At 41.0% G+C, this 26,521-nt stretch overlaps 1 protein-coding gene across 3 annotated transcripts in view; it reads left to right on the top strand.

The window, feature by feature from the left end:
- Positions 1 to 20,860, top strand: part of LOC306927055 (GRAM domain-containing protein 2B) — a 29,706-nt gene extending 8,846 nt beyond the window's left edge. Inside the window, exons 1-13 of one of the 3 annotated variants that reach the window (XM_079506677.1) lie at positions 5,380 to 5,637; positions 7,739 to 7,933; positions 9,385 to 9,451; positions 9,948 to 10,020; positions 10,487 to 10,590; positions 11,391 to 11,489; positions 12,256 to 12,327; positions 13,147 to 13,215; positions 13,481 to 13,577; positions 14,264 to 14,353; positions 15,408 to 15,507; positions 17,148 to 17,258; positions 18,114 to 20,860. In XM_079506677.1, coding sequence (XP_079362803.1) covers positions 5,579 to 5,637; positions 7,739 to 7,933; positions 9,385 to 9,451; positions 9,948 to 10,020; positions 10,487 to 10,590; positions 11,391 to 11,489; positions 12,256 to 12,327; positions 13,147 to 13,215; positions 13,481 to 13,577; positions 14,264 to 14,353; positions 15,408 to 15,507; positions 17,148 to 17,258; positions 18,114 to 18,129 — 1,152 coding nt within the window. In that variant the 5' untranslated portion in view covers positions 5,380 to 5,578 and the 3' untranslated portion in view covers positions 18,130 to 20,860. Of the gene's footprint in view, positions 1 to 5,379; positions 5,638 to 7,738; positions 7,934 to 9,384; positions 9,452 to 9,947; positions 10,021 to 10,486; positions 10,591 to 11,390; positions 11,490 to 12,255; positions 12,328 to 13,146; positions 13,216 to 13,480; positions 13,578 to 14,263; positions 14,354 to 15,407; positions 15,508 to 17,147; positions 17,259 to 18,113 lie in introns of those variants that run through there. The other 2 variants (XM_079506676.1, XM_079506675.1) reach the window with 2 other exon arrangements.
- Positions 20,861 to 26,521: the final 5,661 nt, after the last annotated feature.

Below are 26,521 nucleotides of genomic sequence, written 5' to 3'. Positions count from 1 at the left end.
TCTCCCTGTTGTCACCCTGAACGAGCGCCCATTGACGCTGCTGTTTTGCAGCCATTTGAATACTGTTTGTTAAGAATAGCCTGGCATTGCTTCTCCTCCCACTGGCCGCCTCCCACTGTTACCTACTGTCAGCCGTTTCCCAGGGTAACGGCAGCTTTTGCATTGTCTGGGTAAGGGACAATGGGGGTAGATCAGTTTGAAAGCCACTAAGCCAGCCCCTCACTTTCCCTCCAACACCCCTCCACATCTCTTTTCACAACTTCTCTCTTTCTCTTTCACTCTCTGACAACATTCACTTGTGGTTGGATGGTGTGCTAGCTCTGCGTTGAGATCTTCAGGTATTTCCGACACGCAGTGCTGGTAAAAGAGACCGGCTTTACGCCCTGTGGACTTGACTGACTCAATTCGGGGTCTAAAGGGCAAAAAAAGTAATTGCAGTGCCTGCAGTCCGGTTTTACAAGTGTTGTTCGAGTGCTAGGCTAGCTACCAAGGAGCATTGAGGACAAGTTCTTGGTCAACAATGGAGCGAGGGAAGAGCATGTTGAGTCAGCAGGACCCTGCAATGGAACCATCTCACACTGGAAGGTAGGAGAAAGCAGACCCGTAAAAAAAATGCATGCATTAAGCTTTCCTCTGCATTGTGGCGTGTTAGCTTGGCAGGCAAAGGTTGTTTTCTTTTCAATGGCGACTGAAGCAAAATGTGGAATATAAATATGTTCATGTGATTAGATTTTATGAAGGTCATATGCTGTTATAACTTATACCAGAACAAAACATTGATTTAAAGCCTCTCGTGAAGTCGGGGCAATCATGTTATCATGGCTAGCTAGTCCCAGTGAGTTGTGATCTGCTGGTCTTGTGTGGCGGTTTGAACGTTTGCTGTGGTTAATCAGTCTAGTGGTCCAGAACATCAAAACCACAATGTCTCGGTCAGTTCATGTTTTTATTGAGTCTGTCACCAAGTGGTATCAGACTGCAGTTTGTGTACAGTTTACATCCCCCAGTGTTCCTCGAGTTGAGACGGATCATACTTTGCAGCCAGCAGCACAGATAAACGTGCCACAAATTCCTTTCGCTCCTATGCCACCAAAATGTGGAATGCCCTACCTACAGTCATTAAGACATGTGCATCCCTTGACTCCTTTAAAACCGCTCTCAAAGGGCACTATACGGACGGCTGCAATTCGAAACTTGCCCCCGTAAAATCTGAATCCCAACCCACCCACTCCTTTTCCCCTCACTGTAGTGTATAATAAGTTTCTTTACCCTTTTTACCTCCTTATATCCTTTATGTTCTGTTCTTTGGCTAAAGAAGTGTATATTTGGACGTCTCTAAATGTTTTGATGAATTGAACAAGGTGGACCCTCTTGTTAAGAAGTGTAAGGCTTTATTGGGTCGTCCACTGGTAGAAACCACCACTCACAGTTAACAGTCTTTGTATTGAGTTGTGCTTGAATTGTACTGTAATTCTGCAAACATATTTAAATCAATCAATCAGACAGCCTTATACCAATGCTATTGTCATGGTAATGAATGTCAGTCTGAAATGACTGTTCTCTCTCCACTACAGTGCAAAGTAAACATGATCTATCTCAACGAGCTGCTATTGTCACATTTCTACATTGTTGATTTTACATTCTAGGTCTGACTTTGAACAACTATGGTGAAAAGCCCTTTGAGACCTTTGGGCATTGTTGGTATCAATCAACGCTGTTTGGTTATCTGTTAAAGAGTGACTTTAAGAATACTTGCACGTTTTTGTTGTTCTGACCTTTGCGTGCTGTTGGATACAAACCTCCTCCACCCTTGATATCTTTGTCCTTGAACTCATGATTCATGGCTATTTGAAACCCATTACAAATTGCACAACCCTTTCAACTGTGGCTGAATGGTGTTTTGCAAAGCTGGAAGCTCTGTACAATTGATGCGTTGTGCATTTCACCCTGTTGATCAGAATTAAACATTTAACATGAAAAGTGCATTAGTGTCTTTCCTGGATCTTCTCCGACAGCATATTAGGGATATGTGGTGAGTGTGACTTGCATTGCAGACTGTGGACTGTTTACATGTCGTGCAGTGCAGGGATTGTGTACTTTCTTTGCAAAAGAGACAAGACAGTACACATTCTGTCCTGTAGCTCGTCACTTTTCTAGTTTTATCAGAGTCAGACCAACCATATCTTGGTTGCAGCATCAAATGCACTGGCACCATTATGCTGACTGACGTGGTGATTTATTACATTGTTTGGTGCAAGAGGAACCGGGAAATTGTAAAGGAATCTGAACAAGGAAAAGTAAAGACACTTGAAAAGCATTGAAGGTACCATGGGAGGAGGCTTTGAGTCCTGCTCTGGGCTAACTCCCAGTTTCCCACATGTGAATACTGTGCATTATGTAAAAGCCACATGAGTGGAAACATAAGCAAGCTTTATGCGCACTGAGGAGGAACTTCCTCCTTGATGAATAAGCATCAACCGAACTGACTGACTAGCTTAGCGCTAGCTCAGACATGCCAAATGCACAATGACGTATGTTCAAATTGATTGATTTTTGTGGTCTACCCTGTGTTTACTTTTGACTTCTACTAAAATGAACTGCTTCTACGACCGGTACGTTTGGGAAGCAATTGGCGGGCCGGGTTAATCTTTATGTTGGAATCATGGCTCAAAGAGAGGAAGTGGTTGTGAAATACAAACAGATAAAGGCCCTTTGAATAGTGTGTCTGTTCAATTATTATCCCCCCATACACCGCAGGAGGTCGGGAGAACACAATCACATTCCACCTTGTGACCTTGTATGAGTGAAACGACTGAAGCTGAAAGGCAAGCCTCTTCGTTACCATGTAATTGACTTTGTTTGGCAACAACGCATGGTGTGATGCATTGTGTCAGCCCTTACAGTAGCATCTACTTTGATAGTGGCACAACTCATTAACATCCAGTCTTTCTCAACATGGCAAAAGATTGCACAAAAGTTGCCATGATAATCCACCCTAGTAGGGCTGTCACAATTACAAATTTAAGTTGACGATTGTCGCACAAACAATTGACTATTCGGTTTTTGCATTGAACATTAGAACGTATTTAATTTATTTATTTAGACATTTAATGTTTAAAAAAAATGTCCCAAAATTTACTAAATAGCAGAAATGGTTGATCTACAAGCTTACAATACGTCAAGCTTGTATGTAGACTGCTATGTTTGCTATTTTTGAAAGCAGTTTGAAAATGTATGGAAATTGACGATTGTGCAAAAATAATTGATTGTCTCAAATAATGGTAATTATGTGACGGGGCAGACAGGCCTACCTACATGCTGGTAAACGGCCGGTGTTACCTTTCCCAGGTGTAATATACCACTCCTCATTGTTTGCTAAGCCATGATCATAGAATTAATAAGAGGTTTATGTAACTCTCTATTGTGTGTTGTGTGTGTGTGCTTTTTTCCCCACTGACTTTTGCTCCAGTTTGTCAGCTGTTCAGGTAGAGGTAGTAGAGGCATGCCTCGGCTGAGATGACTGTATAGATTCTACTGTATAGGATGGGAGTCAACATTTTCTGCTTATTGCCTGGTGGGCTAATGCCATGAAAGACCATCTGGATTATACCAAATACTTTAATAATAATAACTAAATATTTGAAGCGTTGTTAATCATCTTTCAGCACAGGCTGTAGGTTTAACCGTTGTCCACTCTGTTCTACAATGCGTTAGGCTAAACCTGTGTGTTGTTTAGATTTACAGCGCAGCTAGACGTAGGTGGTAATGTACAACTAATAAATCAGCCTTCTAGGCTGCTTTTGAGCACCTCTCGGGATCTTGGATATGCAGACGTGTCGTTGCGCACACACCTGGCCTTTTGTAAAACCTCTGATCTCCTGTTCCCAGCCTGCAACAAAACCCAGCAAGAAAGGGCCCGGTTCATTCCTGTTACTCATTGCCAGTGGAAGATTTTCAAAGCAGGGATTGTTTTGTTTTTAATAAAACATGTCCACACCTGTGATTTGCAGTCTTCGGTTGGATATCTGTGTTTGTGGCTGCGTGTGTAGGGATGGGTGTTTGCACATCCTATATCCATGTTTACACTTGGAAGTGTGTGTGCTGCTGTTGTTAGTAGTGTGACGTCATCTTATGAATTAACATCACAGTGACATCACAAGCCTTTTCACAAACAGTCTTTAGAGTTGACTGTTTGTTGACTGTAGAGTTGACTCCCCTAACCCTTGTTTTACTGTATGTAGCACAGCTGACGTCAGTGAGTGTTCTTCAATGTAGTGAACGAACTTACGAAGCCAAGCATCTCATTACAGAGCCTTGAGGTGAAATGGTGTCCAATGAAGTGAACAGTGTCCAATGAAATTAAACAGTCATCCGTCTGTCTGTCTGTCTGGACATGTTTTCCACTGCCCGGTGATTGGATTTCCTAGCGGTCTTTATAAGCTACGGTTTCAGTCCGAGAAAATCCTTTTAATGCATTATTGTACAAGTCAAGCCAAATTAAACTTAAACCACTTGTCACTTGTTTTCATGTTTGAATGTTTGGTTTAATCTCGCAGGATAACGTTAGCATTTAATATTACCCCCAAGTCCCACATTAATCAGTGAATACTATAGATAGATTTATTTAAGGCTTGGCAATTTATTAATATATCAATATTGTGAGATGAGACTAGATATAGTCTGGGATTTTAGATATGACATGAGTGTTAACTTGTCTTTTCCTGGTTTTAACTTCCCTCAAATATTGTGAAAATTCAACGAGCTCATAATGTGCAGCATTTTTTATCGTCGTATCAATATTGAGGTACTTTCCCAAGAAAAACATATGGTGATATTTGATGTTGTCCATATGGGCTAGCTAGCAAATTGATTACAAGTACTTATTCACCACAACTCATTTCAGTCATTTGAATTCCATAGAAGCCAGCCATGTCTTCTAGGATTGACTTTTCGGTTATCATTAAGATTATTAGAGCATTTGAAGTGGTCAAACTACAGTAGCGATGCGTTCAGAAGCATCTTTCATAAAAACCCTAGTTGGTCTCGGATATTTAATAACTGCAATGGTTACAGCCTCAGTCTGTGATGTCTTCACCTAGTTGGTTGGCAGCATGTAGAACATAGTAACAGACTGTTACTGAAACAACAATGTTTCAGTCATGAGATTTGATCTTGTTTTTATCCATGCCTAGACGAGTCTGTAGTCTGTACTACATGTATGTGTGTAGGCTACACTGCACCGTTCTCTTCTCATTAGTGTGTGTGTGTGGGTGTTGGGGGAGTGGCTGAGCTTGACGTCACACTCTACGGAGTGTCACACCATCCTCTGCACAAAGCTACTTCCTCCCTCTTCTGCAATCTGCACTCATACAACAGTCTTCTCCAGCAGGATGTAGCTACGAGCCCAGGCTTAACCACACTTTCACCTACCACCAATAATAGGAGCTTTTTACCTTTTCTTGTTGTGATAATTATTTAATTTTTCTTACCTTCCATCTGATAAGAGGATAATGGCTTGAGGCCACTGATTCATTATTATAATTTTTTTGTCTGATCTTTTCTTTTTGAAAAGCGAGAGGAAATGCCCACTGTCAGTCGGTACATGAGTTTTCGCTCGTCCAAGAGATTTCATCTGAGCAGGTAAGCTCACAGATGGTTGCCTACGTAGGTCAGAAGTTTGACTAAGATCGACATAAGCTACACATTTGTGCGTTTTGTTCACTCCATTTGTTGTGAGGCCGGTTTTTCTGGTTGGTTTGATTTATGCTCCTGTGTTTAAGCATATGATATCTCATATGATATTTCAGTAATTTATCTGAAACCCAGAGTGGGTTACAGGGAATACATCCTGCTCAATCTTTACATTTTGTAATCGACGTCGACATAAGCCACACATTTGTTAATGTTCAAGACATCTGTCCTTCATAGCACCTTTTTGAAATGGCAGTTTATTCATCATTCGGACCTGGTTACTGGACTTTGAGTTTATAGTCTCAAGTTTATATTGAGACTCATTTTATTTGCTTTTTATTAGCAGTGTTTGTGCAGACTGACTGCACGTTTAAATATTCAATTTTATGTTTAGGTTAGAGCTAAAATCTATTTAACAATGAATGTACTTGTAGCCTACTTCTTCCATGTCTTCCTCAAGGAAACTTCAATAGGAAACATGGTTATTTTGTGGAACACATTAGCTTTTAATGGAATCAGACATGGGTGTTGGTGGACACAGTAGCTCTTAAGGGAAATCAAACCTGTTCGGATCGGTTACAGGACTCACTGGCTACAGATTTCTAATTCTTAAGAGCCATGTCGGTCTTGACTCATTGTTTTTATGTGTTCTCAAAGCCCACAAAGTACGTTGTTTTACAGGCAGCTATTGCCTCCACTATGGATGAAGCTTCCGGATTATAGGGACATTTTTATTGGGAATTTCCAAGCAGACCATAAAGATAACCCCGATAACCAACTGTCCATTCCTCCAGAGCAGATCCTTGATTGGACTAGACATGATACCGTCGTGTGTCAGACTCATCACACCACCATGCCTATAGTTTCCACTCATGGTGCCAATGTTAATGGGTCAAAGTGTCAGCATGGCCGTCATCTTTAACCCATTTTGACCTGAGATCAGATTCTAAAAATGTCTTCTACATCCTGACAGTTTTCTGAAAAAGCTATGTTTCTATGTGGTTCTTCGATTTTTCAAAAATAGCTAAAGCATAACATGATGCAAAGGGGTTCCTGCCCAAAATGGGTTAATGTAAAACCAATAATGATATTAAATACATTCACCATTGGTGGAAAACTGGAAATGTAATGTCTTGGCCAAGTTGGCCACAGAGTATAGGTTAAATAGCATGATGTCAGTCACTTATTACTGATTATTGTTAGAAGCCAGTTGGCTTGTAAGAATAGAATAGGGTCAGTTTCTACTTTCTTGGTGACATCTCTAGTCAAATTGCACTGGAAGTGGAAAACTTTTGTCTGTAATCTGATCTTAATTAATTTCCCCTCAGAAGTAGAAACACTGACTGTAAGGGCATTATGTTAGCATTATGTTATGCTTTAGCTATTGAAAAATAGCAGATCTACAAGCTCATAGCGCGCCACCAAGTGGCGCGCTACGAGCTTGTAGGTCTGCTATTTTTGAAAAATCGAAGAACGACTGACATAGAAAGATAGCTTTTTCAGAAAACTGTCAGGATGTAGAAGACATTTTTAGAATCTGATCTCAGGTCAAAATGGGTTCATTTCCCTCCCTGCAGATCTACTGTATATGATTATGAACACAAGCTTCAGTAAAGACTGACTGAAGGACTGTTCGCTCATGGAAAGAATGCAGTACACTGACTGCACATTTTGTTTTCTCCAGCATTGTACATTTAGGGCAGCTACAGTAATACATAACATAAATAAGGAACCTTTTCTGTATTGTAACTGACTTGCAGCCAGTTCTAATCTTGGCTGCCGGTCACAATGCCTCGTCTTAGATTTAGTTTGAGATGTGGTGATGGAATGAAAACAAAATTCCTTTAACCTTGAACCCGAGTTGAACCAATCAGACGTCTTTTGTTCAGTGAGGTCTTCTCGGTCTCACAATGACAATAAGGAGGAGCTCGAATGACGTTAACTTTCCCCTGCTCTGATGTCAGGCACTGAATGTCCTAAGAAGTGTGCGTCCAAGGCTTCTGATTGCAAGATGTGTAACCGAACCTCTCTGGCTTCTTGTGTCTTGCAGCTACCCAGTAGAAGGTGGCGTTGGAGGAGGAGGTGGCGGCGGGCCGCCAACCAAGCTCAAGAAAAGCAAAAGCAGCGTCTCTGCAAATGGCAGCGTTAAGAAGAAGATGGAAGCCAGGAAGGCCCTCAGTCTGGAGGAAGCCCAGCTGGAACTCCAGCAGCAACACAAGACCCTCAGCAGGCAAGCCCCCGTCAGGTTAGACACCAACTCGCCTGTAGTTCCCCCCAACTGTGTAAACCACTTATTCCGGACTCATTAAGGGTCACGGACAGATTTTTATGGGTCCCTTTTATTTTTCATACAAATTATCATTTCAGAACATTCCCAGAAAAAGCTAACATTTTCAAATAAACATCAACTATTTTTCAAAGTAATTTCATGAATAAATAAAAGAATCAAAGAAATTCCATCAATTAGAAAACAAATAGCCGCTCTACCAGCTCACAACGTGGTGTGAAGCGACTTATTGTGAGCTTGTACATCTGCTATTTTCACTAGTTTGGGTCCCGGGCAAACATCTCATTTCTCTTTGCGGTCTTTTTTTTGGGAACCTCTGGTGTAAACTGTTCTGTCCACATCTGCGGTAGTCCAAAATACACAGTAAAGTAAATGTCACCAATCCTCTTGTTGGTTCCTTGAAATGTACCTGCTCGCAGTAGGTTCCTTTATATTTAAAATGCCCCTTTTCATATCCTAGGAAGCAAAGCATACAGTGTTCACCTGTGTGGTCCTGAAAAATCCCTTTGTGGTTCCTTAAATTAAACATTTATATTTTGTCCCTGAGGGGAAATGGGGTAATCCAACATACCTGTATTTCTGCTTTAGTTTTTTCTGCAGTTCAGTTTTATCTCAATTCAAAGCCACATTTTCGCAAAACTGAATGAGATACAGAATTGACCAAAGATTTGTTTATTATACAGGACACATACAAAAAAAACACATTTGAGGTATTACACTAAGTCTTGCTTCTTGCAGTTCTACCTGTGTAACAATCAAAATACAAACGTATATTCATTAATAACCAGTAAGACGCCCTGAGGGCGAGAAGCGAAGGGCTTCCATGCTTCGATGTGTTGTTATCCAGGGTTAGATGAGGTCAGTGTTGTGATCTTCATGTATGAGATGGCCATATATGGTGGTGTTACGAGGCGTGATGTCATGAGCTATTGGCACTTTACATGGGTGTTTTTAACCCAAAAAATGTGTATGGGGTAAAAACCCTTCCTGGTTATGTATGGTATAAACATTCTTCCTGCTTGTGTGTTGTATCATGTGTGAATAAGGAAGGACTACCCATATTACAGTAAACACTGTAGGGTCTATGTTGTGTGGTCCTGAATAAGGAAGGACTACCCATATTACAGTAAACACTGTAGGGTCTATGTTGTGTGGTCCTGAATAAGGAAGGACTACCCATATTACAGTAAACACTGTATGGTCTATGTTGTGTGGTCCTGAATAAGGAAGGACTACCCATATTACAGTAAACACTGTAGGGTCTATGTTGTGTGGTCCTGAATAAGGAAGGACTACCCATATTACAGTAAACACTGTAGGGTCTATGTTGTGTGGTCCTGACACTCGCACAGACGTGCTAAAACCTCCAACTTCCTTTGAACCAGCAGCTGTGTTCGTTGTCTCCGCAGGTCTCAGACGTTCGACACGGACAGCAGAGCCTTTGAGAGGACAGAGGGCACTGGTGGCCCACAAAGCGTAAGTCTAACATTAGTCTGAAGATCTTACCCACTTAAACCCTCCATACTATGGGAAACTGCACATTGGCTGCCTCTATAATTGGTGTGCACATTTCTATCCCTATAGTCTACACCAAATATCTTTGCCAAAAATAGCCGAGCTACAAGCTCACAACGTGTCGCATTGTGACACGCTCTGTGCTTGTAGATCGGCTATTTCTGGAGCATGTTCTCCCCCAGAATAGTGACGCTATACAGATTAACCACTTTCTACATGGCATCACTATTTTGAGCATGTCAGTGTAGTGCTTTAGCTGAAGTGACATCTTCCCACACCAAATTTAACTCAGAATAGACGTTGAGTCAACAAAAAATGGCTTTAGGCTATTTCTACTGCTATATATAGGGCTTAAATGGTTTAATGTAGACACACATTGCACACTATGACCTACATTCCTAAAGTTTGTTTGATATGTACATTTTCATCATGTGATTGATGTCCCCTCTCTCCACAGAGTTTCATGAAACACAACAAGACATTCCACAAGTTGTTCCCAGACATTCCAGAGACCGAGGACGTGATACATGGTAGGTGAAAGTTAGATGGGTGATATGGGTGTTTTCAGAAGCCATTATGTTTGTAGCTCTGTGGTTGCCCAAAGTGAAAGAGTTTGCAACATTGTTATTTCACTTCATGAAAAGCTACTTTGATGCAATTTAATATCTTTGAAGCATCGTGCCAAGCACGATACAGTCCCATTACATGAGTGTATTAAAAACAAAACAAAATAAATGTCTTGGGATTCAGTTCATTACATAAAGGCTCCATTGGAATGACTTTCACATGAGCTGGTAAAAAAAAAAATATTGTCAAAAACATTAGACCTGTTACATCTTTAAATCGGGGCAGCATCTGTGTGATTTTTTTTTTTAGATTTTTGGAAAACTGTTAGGAATTAGAAGGCATTTTTTTAGAATCGACCTTGTGTTAAAAATGTTATCTTTTATCTAGCGCTATGGCTAACATTGTCTGCGTGTTCTGCCTTCCTCCCAGCATACGTCTGTGCCCTGCAGAAGGAAGTGCCCTACCATGGTCGTCTCTACATCACCGACACCAACGCCTGCTTCTACTCCTCTGTCCTGCTGAAGGACACCAAGGTAGGCCACGGCCTAGTGCTCACCTCTCACCCAGTGATGACTCACATCATGGCTTTGGAATGCAAAGCTCACCAGCACCACTGCCATGTTTGGAAATGTTTGCACGTTCTATCGTGTTATCTTTTCACTTTGTTGGGATTTAAGATTAATGCCACATTTATCATATGATTTAACCCATTCTGGACGGGAACCCCTTTTGGTGTTTTTAAGCATTATGTTATACTTCTCTATAAGCTACAAGCTCGTAGCGCGGCACCGAGTGCTGCGCTACGAGCTTGTAGATCTGCTATTTTAGAAAAATCGTGAAAATGTGGCGTACATCTTTGAATATATATTCTTTCAGAGTGAAAAGTTTTAACTCAAAACTTCTGGGGGTTCCCTGGAAAAACATATTTTCAGTTGGGGGTCGGTGGCCAATTTCATATCATTTTTGGGGTCCTTGACATGAAATAATTTGAGAACCACTGACATAGAAATATATTTTTTTAATCGGCCTCAGGTCTAAATGGGTTAACCCATTCTGGGCGGGAACCCCTTTTGGTGTTTTAAATATTATGTTATAATTTAGCTATTGAAAAATAGCAGATCTACAAGCTCATAGCGCGCCACCGAGTGGCGCGCTACGAGCTTGTAGGTCTGCTATTTTTTTTAAATCGTGAAAATATTTATTTCAGAAAACTGGAGGATTTTGAAGAATTCTTTTAAATTTTGAGGTCTGGTCTAAATGGGTTAAGATGGGTGGTGGTGGCAGATATCGCTATAGCTTTCTGACGTGTGTGTGCCTTTTTTCTTTGTCTCAGGTGGTGATTCCCGTCTCCATTATTCACATCGTGAAGAAACAGAACACGGCCCTGTTGGTGCCCAACGCCATGTCGGTCCGCACCTCGGAAGGCGAGAAGGTCAGTTTCCCCACCGTCATGTTCTCCCACGATGTGCAGACAAACCACCTCCTCCATAAAGCGCTGATAAAAAGTGACGTGTAGTCTGGTTGAAGTCCGGCTCTAATAAGTCAACAGCGTCAAACTCTTGATATGAGACTTAATCAGATTTAATTACTTTGGCTCAGAAAAGCCTATTTAGTGTGAGGTTCACAGACACATGACACTGGAAAGTGCAGATGCATGCATGTCTAGTGCCGGTAGAGCCTAGTCGGAGGTAGATCAAAAGACAACTTTAATAATAACTTGTCTAATTTGGATGTTCTCCACTAGATGACACCAACTGTATTACCTAAGCAATTAGTAGGTGTGGTCACAGAACCAGATTACCTACATCATTGTGTGTTTGACATGGACACCTAATGCTTAAAGACACAGTTTGAGTTGAAATGTTGTGGAGTTAAAAAATAAAAATACATTAAAGGTGTATTTGAAGAATAATATGTGGATTCTGTGCCTCATGTTTCATTTCTTTTTAGTTTAGTTTAGTTTATTTCGAACCTTTCACATGTACAACAATACATAATACATTATACACTTGGGTGGCCCGAAAAGGTGTAGGCTGAAGCTAAAAGCTTATAATTGCCTACCCTATTGGTTTACAGAACCAAATAAAAAAGAAATAATAATAATAATAATAATAATAATAAAGCTGACAAAACTGTCAGACAGTAAACTAAGAAAATAACATAATAATAATAATAATAATTTCCCTGTTTTCTTGCAGTTTCTGTTTGTGTCCCTGCGTAATCGCGAGGCGTGCTACCAGCTGCTGCGTTCAGTGTGTCCTCAGATTGAGGTGAGTGAGCCAGCCATGATGCCACCCATGCATGCATGCTTGTTGTTATCCCACCTATGCAGGTCTGCACATGCTCTTGCCTCGTTGTCTTGTTTTTGACACACAAACAAAGCCTATACATGAGTTTGCAAAAAGTACAGATTTACAGTTATTATACAATAACGCCCCCAGGGCTTGTTTCCCAAATGTTCAGTTATACAATAATCTAAAAGGATAACACAAAAAGCACTGAGGCTTGTTTCCATTGTGTAATTAAATTCATCAAGATGAAACACAAATCTGTCGGAGGGATAAAACACAAAAAGCCTATTTCTGTTGTGGTCCTCCGAGTGCAACATACGGTGGCCTCTATTTCCGTCCATGCTAAACCCATTATCGCTAAACTACTTTTTTTTTTTACTATTTTGAAAATTATGTTTGACTAGTTCAACTAGCCGATCTACATCGACATGTGAGCTTGTAGTAGTTTAGGGATAAGGGGTTTAGCACTGACAAAAATAGAGCCCAGTGTGCATAAACCTGATGTGTTGATGCAGGTTGGGGACATTCTGAAAAATAACATCAATAACAAAAACATTCAATGTACTAGAACTAGATAAATAAAATGGCAAAAAAACCTCTTACAACTCAACTAATTTATGTTTTTTATGAAATGGATACAATGTCTATTTCAGAATCCTGTAAAAGTACTCGTATGTCATGTTCTGTAACTAAGCGTGTTTCAATGTATGCTGACATTTGTTTTTAATGTTTCTTCAATAGAATTGTAATGTCGTCTTTTGTCAATAGAAGTTAAATGTTGGTCTCTGGTTCTTGCAGGATGGCAGTGTCAACAGCAGTCCCATCTTCTCCTCGGCAGAAAACAGCTTTGACCAAAGCAAACCAGTGGTGAGTAGACCTTCCCCACTCGGTACAAAAATGTCATGAGATCCGCACAGGCCCACTCTTCTAACAACGCGTTTTCATTGATTACACAGATCGTAATCTTTTGTAATTGTGCATTGCTTATGCTTGATGTAGGAGCTATTTCAAGAGCTATTGGCATCATGTGAACCATTCGGATAACTCATCAGAATTATATGAACATATTGATGTTTTATATTTTACAGTAGCTTACTAAAACGCAGTACACTACACTCTTCTGCCTCAACAGAACTCTAGCCAGTCCAGCCTGGATGACAACTTTGACCAGTTTGATGGTCCTGACACAAGGCCATTACTGGACCCTCCCCCCCAGAAACCATACAGAGGTAAGAGCACGGGGAGGATGTCGCATCACTTCACAATGCAATTACATTGAACCACTGTTCATTTTGAGACAAATAATAAAAGGCAACTCACTCTTGCGACCCATTACTTTGATAAATTTAACCACTTAATCTATTGAATAGGTGAAATAACGAATGCCATATACCGCATTATGAGCTGGTAGAGCACCTATTTCCGCTGCTGTTGAACATTTCAGAAATGTTTGGAAAATGTTCACCCAAAAATAGGGATGCCAGATGTTTGAAAGTTGAAAGCTGTTAACTTGCCACACGGTACACCATAGTGGTGTTGCGAATTATGACCCAACCTTGTATTTATTAGCCATTTTTTCCATAATCTATGATCCAGAAGGCATCACAGTAGTGTAATCTTCAACGCCTACATAAACAGCATAAACAAGCTAGACGAATGACGAAAGCCTCAACAGACTCACATTCCCGTGATAATGGATCAAGGCCAACCCGTGGACGAGACATGGAACATGTCAACATTTAGACAGTAAAATAAGCCATAGATTTTAATTATGCTCACCAAGGCTGTTTTTTACAACGAGTTCTATCACTGTCCCGTTCCAAAGGCAAAGTCCAAGGTGATGTTTCTAATCACAAGGCTAATGTGCTAATCTTTCCGTCTTCTTCCCTCTCTTCTCCGTTGCGTCCTTCTCCAGAGCCGGTGCCTAATGGAGACAGCTCCTCCGTCCGGAGCCTGGAGACGCAGATCAGCGACTGCTCGTCTACGGAGGAGTTGTCAATATCAGGTACAAACCATGGCTGAATGTTTTTGGGTCACCCAAAGAAATGGAGTTGACTTTTTGTGAAATATGCGGCACATGTCGACCGTTCTAAACCACCTCCTCATGTTGCTGACAGATGAGCAAAAAAAAGTTAAAAACACCTTTGTACACATTTGTGAATCCTTTGGCTTTAGGGGTGTTCATGTTTTGTAGTTTGCATTAGGCTAACTTATAACCCTAATCAGTTTAGCAAATGTTAGTCGACAGTGGAAGGGGGCAGGCAGAGGGAAACTAACTCACTATATAATTTTCCCAGTATAATTTTGCTGCTTCAACTGTAACTGCTGGACATAGCTAGCTAAGCTAACATCTGACCAGCAAGGTTTTTCTTTATTATGTCGTACATAATGGAGCTGGAACATTCACTGTTGTTATAGCTGTCACTCTATAAACAAGCAAACTCAAAGTGGGGTCCAGGGACCCTTGGGGTTCCTTGAGGAGGGGGTTCCAGATGTACCCTTACAGGTCTGTAACTCGGAGTGTACACTACGAATCCATTTGGTTTCATTTGTACACTGAGAGTTAAGACTTTTCTTTTTCTCTCTTTAATTTTTAAGAGCTACTGTTTTGAGCCAACGTGTGCTGCTCTGTGTTTTCTGGTGGTTAACACAAAGTATGGGCCTCGTTTCTCTCTCCACGACCCGCCTGTGCCAAGACAAGGGACCTCATCTTTAATTTCATTGAATCCAGCAATTTAAAAAACATTAGACGGCCTACATACGGATCCGACGCGCACACGCAACCTTGTTTGTCCTTTTTCTGAGACAATCTGTGGTCTTTAGGATCTTGTAAAACCTGAAAACAAGCTAAGCTAGCGCTGATGCTACCGCCGGCCGGTGCATGACTAATAACAGCTGTATGGGGGCAGGGGACTACACCACATGGTTAGTGAGGGAGCTCTTCTTCTCCTTTGGGTATTTTGCGCATTTGACTGGTACTGGCCTCACGATCCCGCCTAGTGTCACGGCCCACGGGATGTATTGTGTTAATGTTGTTCCTCCTCTTCTTCCCGGTCCAGGTGGATCATGGGTGTGGAGCGTGACGGAGAAGGCCAGGTCCATCCTCATCCAGAGAGAGGCCAGCACTCTCAACACTCTCCTCTTCATCTACCTGATACTGTGAGTAGAGCTCCTTATCATCCTCTTCCTCCTTTCTCTCGTCCTCTTTTCTCCTCTGTGCTTCTTTTGTCTCCTTTATTTCCTCTTAGTTCGTGTCCTACTTCCTTTCCCCTTTATATTACTCAACAACCTCATGTCCTTTTGATTTCTCTTGTCATATGATCTCCTCTGCCCTGCCTTTTAATCCCATGATGTCTCTACTTTCTTGATTAGGGTCTATAGTAGACCTGTCAAAATTATTACATAATCACCTAATCGCAGTTATTTGAGATAATCGCAATTATTTCTTTTTGCATAATCTTCATTATTATTATTATATCATATGTTTAAAATAGTTGAAATGGCAGATCTACAAGCTCAAAACGCGTCACAATTTTTTGTAAAGTATAAATGAATGAAACCATAGTACTTGATGTCCCAGACCTCTCCCTGCTCCTCACACAGGGAGTTTGTTCTCTTGATTTGGCAGCCTCTTTACGTAATATGTGTAAAACGTCTTTGTTTGATTTTGGAGGAACTAGATTTGATCTCATCATGCGATGACTTGTTAGCATTGTGCAAGTCAATGGGGCTTGGAAACCATTCATGTCGGCAGTTGCAAAAGAAAAACTGGTTCATATCGTATGCATCTGTTAATTTTGCAATGTGTAAAGTAAACGTACACTTTGGCATTGCTCCATGGATTTGTCTCCAGCCTAAAATGTCTCTCTTAAAAAAAATAAAAAAGGACACCTCAGCAGAAGTTATAATTTAGCTATTGAAAAATAGCAGATCTACAAGCTCATAGCGCGCCACCGAGTGGCGCGCTACGAGCTTGTAGGTCTGCTATTTTTGAAAAATCGTGAAAGAGCAGTCTGTCTCCTTCCACTGCTCTCGTTATTGGTCCCGTGTTTACTTTGAACTATGAGCTCATATTACGTATCAGCCTTTCATTGGAAGCTGCCTCCTGGGGTGATATGATATCTTTTCATTGGAAGCTGCCTCCTGGGGTGATATGATATCTTGTATATAATCAAAAAAATATCGGTACTGTGCAAATTCTCCGGATTAGTATCCATTTCAGAAGTTTCAAAAGGCTCCATTCATGAAGTGATGGCTCAGACATTCTTGCGTTTTTCTTTTTTCCTTTTACGGCATTCTGAAATATGGGGAAAATCAACAGATCGTGTTGGTTTTTACTTGGGGAAAAAGTAGATGGCATGCACAGCACACGTTCCACTGAAAATAATTAACTTCTATTACAGAAGTGTCGTCTCGAATAGACAGACTATCAGAGATCTATGCCTAGCGATAACATCTAAATGCCATATTTGAGCCAGTCCAGAACGGGGAATTTGAATTTGAACTTGGGATTTTGACTTTGAATGTAGACGTCACCACCCGCCAGACGTATCGGTAGACCGGGGTTTCTGATGGTCTGGGCTTGAACAAATGCACAGATGAAACGGCTGTATATAAGCTTCATTAGCTGTGCACCCAGCCGTGCCATCTGCCGAATCAGTGAACTCCACCGCTCTGGAATGTTCCGTCTAAAAGAGATCTAGGTATTACGTAGTCCTCCAGGCTCGTCTAATTGATGGGCGGTTGTGTGGCGACTGCCCAGATGCTGATGGTGTGTGTGATGTGTTGGTGTGTTGCAGGGTGGTGCTGCTTCTGCTGTCCTCGGGCTACATCGGCCTTCGGATCGTGGCTCTGGAGGAACAGCTGACGTCCCTAGGTGCACTTCCTGAGTTCACTCTACAGAGTAACGGGTAAGGAACGTTCATATAATCACAGCTCTCGCCCACTGAATTAGCTGTGTTCATTTAATCCCCCGAGTGTAAACCGTTGACGTCAGTCTGTACACGAGTTTACACCCATTTTGACCTGAGATCAGATTCTAAAAATGTCTTCTACATCCTGACAGTTTTCTGAAAAAGCTATGTTTCTATGTCAGTCGTTCTTCGATTTTTCAAAAATAGCAGACCTACAAGCTCGTAGCGCGCCACTCGGTGGCGCGCTATGAGCTTGTAGATATGCTTTAGCTATTGAAAAATAGCAGAACATAATTCTAACACAAAGGGGTTCCCGCCCAGAATGGGTTAAGTGAACACTGTGGATTTTGTGGTGCACCCATAGACTAGGTGCACCCTTGCTCTCTGTATCCGTTTCTCTCTCTTTTTCGCTTTAATTTTGCTTTTTCTCTTTCACTCTCCTTCACTTTCCTTTTCTCTATATTCTTGAACAAAGCAGCCATTAATGAAATGTCGGATTAGCTGCACCAGACAGAATTCCTAGACATCAAATCAATTTGTTTAAACAACCAAGTCATGATCAGTTGTACCTGTCTATCTTTAGGCCATAACCTCGATACATTCATGCTAAATGATCTTTTAAGCGAGTGTGTGTGTGTGTGTGTGTGTGTGGGTGTGTAAACTTATGTAAGGTGTCTGATGCCCACATTAACCCTTGTTTGCATTTGTGTGCCTGCCAAATTCCCATTGAAGGTGCAGCCTTTTGTTGGCACGAAATGGAATCCTCTGCCATTGTCAGGCATCTCTAGAATGCCTGTTCAGGTCACACCATACTGAACCGGTTCCCTCTTGTGTTTTTTTCTTTTTCCCCAGGTACCAGGACACATAACCCTCATATTGGCTGAAGGAGAGATTGGTAGACTCACGACTGGAGGACGATGTTAGACCTCTTCCCAGTAGAACCCACAGCGGACGAACTGCAGCCCACCTTTTAAGACTGTGCTCCTCTGCCACGGCGCATGCCAGGGCCTCGGGGGAAGAGCGTCTAATCTGTGCAATTTTCAAAGACAACTCGAGACATTGGGGAAACTTGAAAGGGCTACAAGCTCCTCCTCGGTGCACGATGAAACCAAGGGCATGCCACATTGTAGTCGTTCAGAGCCAAGAAGACAACGCACTCAACACACATACACACACACACACACACACAACACACACCGCCTGGTTGCGGCGTGTCGTAGTGTTTTCTAACCAAAGCCAAAGCGGCTCAGACTCGAGGAGGGTCCCATGGCATCCATGACGTTGACGGCTGCGTGCTCACCTCACTAGAACTGTTCCAGATTTGGGAACCGTCTTTAGTTCCAGCCTGTTGAACCTTCCTGAGCATGTGGTCTTCTTAGCAGGGCTCCAGCAGTCAGCCGTGAGCCCACAGTATAGTTCCTCTTACATATTCCACCTCAACATCTGAGAGGTAGTGTTCTGCATAGCCAAAGATGCACCGAGTGCACGTCTTTCTTTTTTTTTCTTGTCTTGCATGAGCACAGAGATGACTTTCAGTAGCTTTCCTGTCTCCTGTGAATTTGCTTTTATCAACTACTAACCTTCCACATTTCATCAGGGTATAGACACACCGAGTGTTTTCTTGGTTGTTGGTTATCTCTGCCTGGATGGTTCTAATCTGATTTTTTTTGGGTTGGAATGATGACTACGAAAACAAAATCTCAAACTTCGGATTAGCCCGTTGGAGGCACTTCTCCAGACGTTCTCTTCCTTTCTCTCTCTTCTCCAATTCTGGATGATTGCAGTATTCATGTCCGCTGGCATTGGGCATTAAGCTGGTTTAATGATCCAATGCTCAGAGGCTAGCTTCTCCAGGTTAAAGTGGACGAACACATCTTCAATGCACAAGTAACCCAGTATGATCAGGTGTTCGCTGGGTTGTCTCTTAAGACGCCAAATTGTTTTTCCTAAGTACGGCTTTTCTATACTCTTGTCTTCAAGAAAAACTATTTGATATATCACTATGTCTTTGTCAGGCATCTGTCAGTGGGACGGGTAGAAAAAAGCAAAGACGGCAATGACGTAATGAAGAAAATAAGTTTGTACCTCTTGTCCTGGACAGGCTTTTCGAGGACAAAGAGGCATTTGTAGAACTTTTGGCACCAATACTGTATTTTGTAATGTTCATGCATGTGTCTGGACCATCCATACTTGACTGATGTCCGTTTCCCTCTCTGCCTTGTCACTTTTGAGAGGAACATTCTTTTTAACGCTATTAATAACCCATCAACAACACCGGTCCTAATTTCAACAGCTGTGCTGGTCCCAAAAAAGAAAATTTCAATATGCAACTAGTGATTATGCATGGCAAAAAAAAGAAGAAAAAAATAATTAATATAATATGTATTGAAAATAATTATCAAAATAATTTGATCTCCTATTTTTGTCTGTTTGATTTTAACTGAAACTTGGTGGTGTTTGACAGGGAAGACGTATAGGAGGGCAACAGAAGAAAGTTAAAAAGTAGAAGGTTAAAAAGAAAAAGTTGAGAGTGAAAGGAACGGCTCACGCGAGCGAGCGCACTTTATAGAGAGATGTGTTGTCCAAAGATGTCACATTCTGGACTGACGTGGGGAGACAGGGTGAAGCAGATGTTGTGTTAAGAACCGACTGTGGTGCAAAGACCTTATTTCTTTTACATTTAAAACGACAAAAAAAATCTTTTCACTCAGGGTTGGTGGGCTCTACCTGCCATGTGGTTTTAGGTTCACAACTCATGTTTTGTTGTTTTTCCCCCCTTCCTTGGTGTCATTTCAAGTCTCGTGCTCTGGGGATGGGGGGGGGGGTGGGGTTATGGGGTGAGGTTCACACATGCAGTGGAGTCTTCTCTCTCTTTAAAAAAAAAAAAAAAAAAAAAAAAAAACGGCCCTCCGGAGAAACATACGTGCTCCACATTTCATATGGGAATCATGTGTGTGACTTTACAGATCTGAGAGACTTCACTGACTGATGGAACTGTACTCTGAATCTCGGAATGCTTTTGTTTTTCTTTCCCTTTTCGTGACCTTGTTTAAAAAAGAAACTAAGAATGCAATGGCTCATATCGGCGCCACGTCTCGCTCCCCCTCGATGGGCACGCCTAAGGCCGATTCATACTTCGTCGTACGCCGGTGCCAAAATTAGCAGGCCTACAAGATCGCATGCTTGCTCGTATCCACGACGCGCTGCGAGCTTGTAGGTCTTTTATCACTGCTATGGCACTGCCAGTCGTGCGACCGAGCAAGAATTGGGCTTAACGACCCTTTTTATCACAACAGTACTGTCAGTCCTTACGAACCCCCAGCAGGGGGCAGCACACACACACATCTTACCTGTCCTCGAAAATACTCGACACGAAGAATCTCCAATGCAGAGGACAGTGTTTATTGTTTGTGTGGTTTTGCACTATTCAGGAGTGTTGTAAATAATTTTTGTATCGATTTTTGTTAAATGTCCTTAATTCTACTACGGTCAATATATATAAATATATATTTATTTGCATTCTGCGTAATTCAAAGTAGTCTCTGTGAGATGGCTTTGCTATTGTTCATAATAAATCACTTGTTGCAAGAAGTAAACATTTTCTCTTGTCATTGTATCTTAATACCAAGGTCTGAAGGGAGCTTTCAATTAACTGTTCATGATAACCCTGTTAAACCACACACACCCAAACTTGAATGACAACATGATTTACACCAAAGCTGCTATACAGGATTGGATTTAATTACACTAGTCGTCGACCACAGTTCTGTGATCAGCATTTTACAAGGTTCCATACCGCTATGGAATCTTGTGAAATGCTGATCACCATTTATTTGAATGTAGGCCTAAAGGTGCTGTTGCTCCAATTAGTTCCCAGTGCCATCTACTGTTACAACAGCTCATCGGTGATGTAAAGTAACTATTAAAGTACGCCTACAGTAAATGTACTTAGTCTGCACAGTATAAATACATTAATTTGGGGGTCCTTGACATCAAAAGGTTTGAGAATCACGGCTGTAGAACCCCACTAGGTTGTTGTATGTCAAAGTTAAAATGCTCCATCACAAAAATAATACCAAGGTTGAGCAAATCAATTAATGTAAGCCCAGTATTGCTCCAAACGGAGCTGCAAAGTAGCCGACAGTAGAAGACTGACTACTGGGCTTCTGTCAGATGTGAGGGTATGAAACTAGTTACTACCATGATAGTGACATGGTTGTATGGTACTGACCATGATAGTGACATGGTACTGTAACTGACATGATACTGACCCCCACCTCTGGATATATTATAACGTTTATTTGTAGTTTGAATTAACTAAGGTTCAAGTTCAGGGTCAGGTTTATTTGTCATATGTATAGATACAGAGTATAAATACAATGAAATTTATTTTGCTCAGAGCAATCTCAGTCTTACATACACAGGACATAGACAAACATCTATAGTGCAAAGAAAAAGACAAAAACACAGAAAAAGTGAAGTGACATGGCAATACAGTGCAATACAGTTCAAGGTCAGCTGTTCAGCAGCCTGACTGCCTGGGGGAATAAACTGTTACTGAGACGGGTGGTGCGAGATTTGATGCTCTGGTAGGGTTTATTAAGCACAAACTTTGGCATGCTACTATAGTCCTACATACTTACTCAAAAATGATGATAAACGGCATGCTTGGTGTCCAAGGCCATGGGCTATGGGCTGAACTTGAACCCATGACCTGTGGCTCACATAGACAGCAGCTTATCACAGAGTGCCACCATGATCTCTGAGAATCTCCTCAGCTATTCTCCAAAACATGCTGCAGAGTGAAAGTAGAAGTAACAGCAGGATTTGAACTCACAACCTCTGGCTCACATGGCTGTCATCTTAACAAGGGTGACAGAGCTCTCTGTGATTTTAAATTGTTCCTCTTGGTGTCACCTTTCAAATGGGGCCTTGAGATCATGTACAAAGGTTATTGTGGATGTTAATCAGATAATAGAGGAGAAACCAGGACAGAACATGACAGAGAACAGAGAGCCTGGTAGCTCAGTTAAGTGGCTGTTCACATGATCCAGATATTGTGGGTTCAAATCCCACTCTCGTCTTTACTCTGAAACTTTACTTTGAAGAAAGAAGAAGATAAAAGATAAAAGTGCCCGGAAATCTCACTCTCCACACGTCCCAAACTCTTCTCCCTTCTGGCCCCAAAACTGTGGAATGCACTCCCCGTTGCAATCAGAACTGCAGCATCACTCCCAATCTTCCGCCGTAGTCTGAAGACCCACCTTTTCAGACTCCATCATGGCCCATAGCACTTATCCTACCCCCTTAGATAGCACTTTTTAGACTTAGATAGCATTTGAAACAGACTTATAGCATGTCATGTAGACAGCACAATAATTGCATTGTATGTAGTCATAGCACATCATAGTACATATGTATAGCATAGTATAGTATATATGTATATTTAATATGTATAGTGTCATTATATAGATATGTTCTAGTTACGTTCTTAGCTTACGCATGTTTCTTGATAAATGCATTTTATATATGTGATGTATTCCCATACTTTTGTTCTTGCCTAATGTAAGTCGCTCTGGATTAAGAGCGTCTGCTAAATGCCTAAATTGTAAATTGTAAATTGTAAGGTAGTGATGGTGCAGTTGGTAAAGAAAAAGGACCTGAAGTTTATGCATCGTGGTGTGGCAAACCACTCGCAGGTTCAAGCCTAATGCCACTCAGCTGTCGTGATCCTACTGATTGACCATGATCCTTGCGCAGTAGTAAGTAAGGATATGGGAGTAGGCGGTGGTGCCCCCCGGTCGCTTCGGCCAATAAAATGTATGAGGTGGCTTTGAAACTAAAATCCAGGTCTGTCTGAAATATCAAGGAGAGAGAGGAAGGGGTGTGGTGAGAGAGAGAGGAAGGGGTGTCTCAACTCTATTCACACTTTTTATAATTCAGTTTAGGCTACTGTGGGCACACATGCTGGAACTTTTTACTTTGAAAAGCGTGACGAAAAGGCGTGACGAAAAAGCGTTAACGCATAAATGCATTAATTTGGGGGTCCTTGACATCAAAAAGTTTGAGAACCACGGCTGTAGAACCCCACTAGGTTGTTGTATGTCAAAGTTCAAATGCTCCATCACGAAAATAATACCAAGGTTGAGCAAATTAATTAATGTAAGCCCAGTATTGCTCCAAACGGAGCTGCAAAGTAGCCGACAGTAGAAGACTGACTACTGGGCTTCTGTCAGATGTGAGGGTATGAAACTAGTTACTACCATGATAGTGACATGGTTGTATGGTACTGACCATGATAGTGACATGGTACTGTAACTGACATGATACTGACCCCACCTCTGGATATATTATAACGTTTATTTGTAGTTTGAATTAACTAAGGGCTTATTTGGACATATTTCCGTTATGAAAATCTAGACTAGATGCAAAGGATGGAAGGATTCATTAGAATAGTGGATTTGTCCACTATGCTCCTGTTTAATACCGCCATCTAGTGGAAAACATTTATATGATTTAATACTGTGTTGTACCGATTTTTGGATCCATCAGGCGAAGGCATGGGGAGAATATGTTTTGCACTCCGTTGATTCTGTCTAGTAAAATAAATAAAATAGTAAGCATACACACATTGTAAATGTGCTATATATATTGTAAAAGCACGAAATGAAAATAGGCTAACTGACTATCTGGCATTAATCTTTCACTAAAGAGGTGGTAGGCTGGTGATATGTGCCACAAAGCAGAGGCTGTGAGTTCAAACCTTGGACTAGAAAGGGATATAGCTCAAATGTTTTATAGTTTCTGAGTTATTTAACTTAAACACCCAATGCATTCTCTATTGCAATAGAACACACTTTGGCATGCTACTAGTCCTATACATAGGCCTACTTACACCTAGAAAACCCATTCAAGCCTATTTAGGTTCAACTTACGGTGGACATGTTGACTGAAAGGGAATCTATTGGCATGTCAAAAAAGCACTTTCACCTAGATACTCCATTCACACTTTTTATAATTCAGCTTACTGTGGGCACACATGCTGGAACTTTTTACTTTGAAATGTTTTGTAGTTTCTGAGTTATTTAACTTAAAACGCCCAATGCATTCTCAATGGCAATAGCACAAACGTTGGCATGCTACTATAGTCCTACATACTTACACCTATTTTTTTTACAGTCTATGGTTTGAACCCACAATCTCCAGATCATGCAGCCAGTGTGCTAAGTCACTGATCTACTTGCTACCTGCCACAACACATTCTGCTGTTCCCTTTGAGTACAACATTGATACAAAAATAAAATACAAAAAATAAAATAACAGGAGATTTGTCTATTGTTTCTTTTGCTGTTGTTTATCTCTAAACGTTTGAATGTTTATGAACCACAATGGAAACAAGTCTCTGGCTCTTCTGTCATTATCTATTCGGCCATTTAAGAACAGCATGCACAGTGGATCACTGGGTACAGAGCCTGCCTGGGAATCAGGAGGCTGCACCGCTGCAGGTTCAAGTCCTGGCTCTGACATAGTGTCCTAAAATCATGAAAAACGACATGCCGTCCGAAACCATGAACTATAGTATGTCGTTTTTTCATGATTTTCATCTTTTTTTCAAATAGTCCAAAATCACGAAAAACGACATGCTGTAGTATGCCGTCCGAAATAAATTATAACTTTGGCATGCTACTAGTCCTACATACTTACACCTATAATCCCCATTCAAACCTATTTAGGTTCATCTTACGGTGGAATGTTTAATAGTTTTAGAAATATAGTGCTTTAAATTTGAGAAATGTATAATGGCAGATAGTGGCACGTCAAAAAATCACTTTCACCTAGAAACTCCATTCACACGTTTTATAATTCAGCTTACTGTGGAGACACATGCTGGAACTTTTTACTTTGAAATGTTTTGTAGTTTCTGAGTTATTTAACTTAAACGCCCAATGCATTCCCAATGGCAATAGCACAAACTTTGGCATGCTACTAGTCCTACATACTTACACCTAGAAACCCCATTCAAACCTATTTAGGTTCATCTTACGGTGGACATGTTTGCCTGAAAAGGAATCTTTGAAATGTTTCATCGTTTTAGAAATATAGTGCTTTCAAATTTGAGCCATATACAATGGGGCTCAATGGCAGATATTGGCACGTCAAAAAAGCACTTTCACCTAGAAACTCCATTCACACTTTTTATAATTCAGCTTTCTGTGGAGACACATGCTGGAACTTTTTACTTTGAAATGTTTTGTAGTTTCTGAGTTATTTAACTTAAACGCCCAATGCATTCCCAATGGCAATAGCACAAACTTTGGCATGCTACTAGTCCTACATACTTACACCTAGAAACCCCATTCAAACCTATTTAGGTTCATCTTACGGTGGACATGTTTGCCTGAAAAGGAATCTTTGAAATGTTTCATCGTTTTAGAAATATAGTGCTTTTAAATTTGAGAAATTCAGAATCGGGGTCAATGGCAGATTTTGGCAAGTAAAGATTTGAGTTGGGTTTGAACCCACAATTTCCAGATCATGCAGCCAGTGTGCTAAGTCACTGATCTACTTGCTACCTGCCACAACACAGTCTGCTGTTCCCTTTGATTACAACATTGATACAAAAATAAAATACAAAAAATAAAATAACAGGAGACTTGTCTATTGTTTCTTTTGCTGTTGTTTATCTCTAGACATTTGAATGTTTATGAACCACAATGGAAACAAGTCTCTGGCTCTTCTGTCATTATCTATTCGGCCTTTTAAGAACAGCATGCACAGTGGCTCACTGGGTACAGAGCCTGCCTGATGAATCAAGAGGCTGCAGGTTCAACTCCTGGCTCTGACATAGTGTCCCAAAATCACGAAAATATGACTAAATATATTATGCCGTCCCAAACCATGGACTATAGCCTAGTATGTCGTTTTTTCATGATTTTCATCTTTTTTTCAAATCCTCCAAAATCATGAAAAACGACATGCTATAGTATGCCGTCCGAAACCATGAACTATAGTATGTCGTTTTTCATGATTTTCATCTTTTTTTCAAATAGTCCAAAATCACGAAAAACGACATGCTATAGTATGCCGTCCGAAAAAAATTATAACTTTGGCATGCTATTAGTCCTACATACTTACACCTAGAATCCCCATTCAAACCTATTTAGGTTCATCTTACGGTGGACATGTTTGCCTGAAAAGGAATCTTTGAAATGTTTCATAGTTTTAGAAATATAGTGCTTTAAATTTGAGAAATTTATAAT

Source organism: Electrona antarctica, assembly GCF_951216825.1.
Source record: "Electrona antarctica genome assembly, chromosome: 7".
Classification (NCBI taxonomy): Eukaryota; Metazoa; Chordata; class Actinopteri; order Myctophiformes; family Myctophidae; genus Electrona; species Electrona antarctica.
The sequence above is the reverse complement of the archived record's forward strand: the minus strand, read 5'-3'. Positions and strand labels throughout refer to the sequence as shown.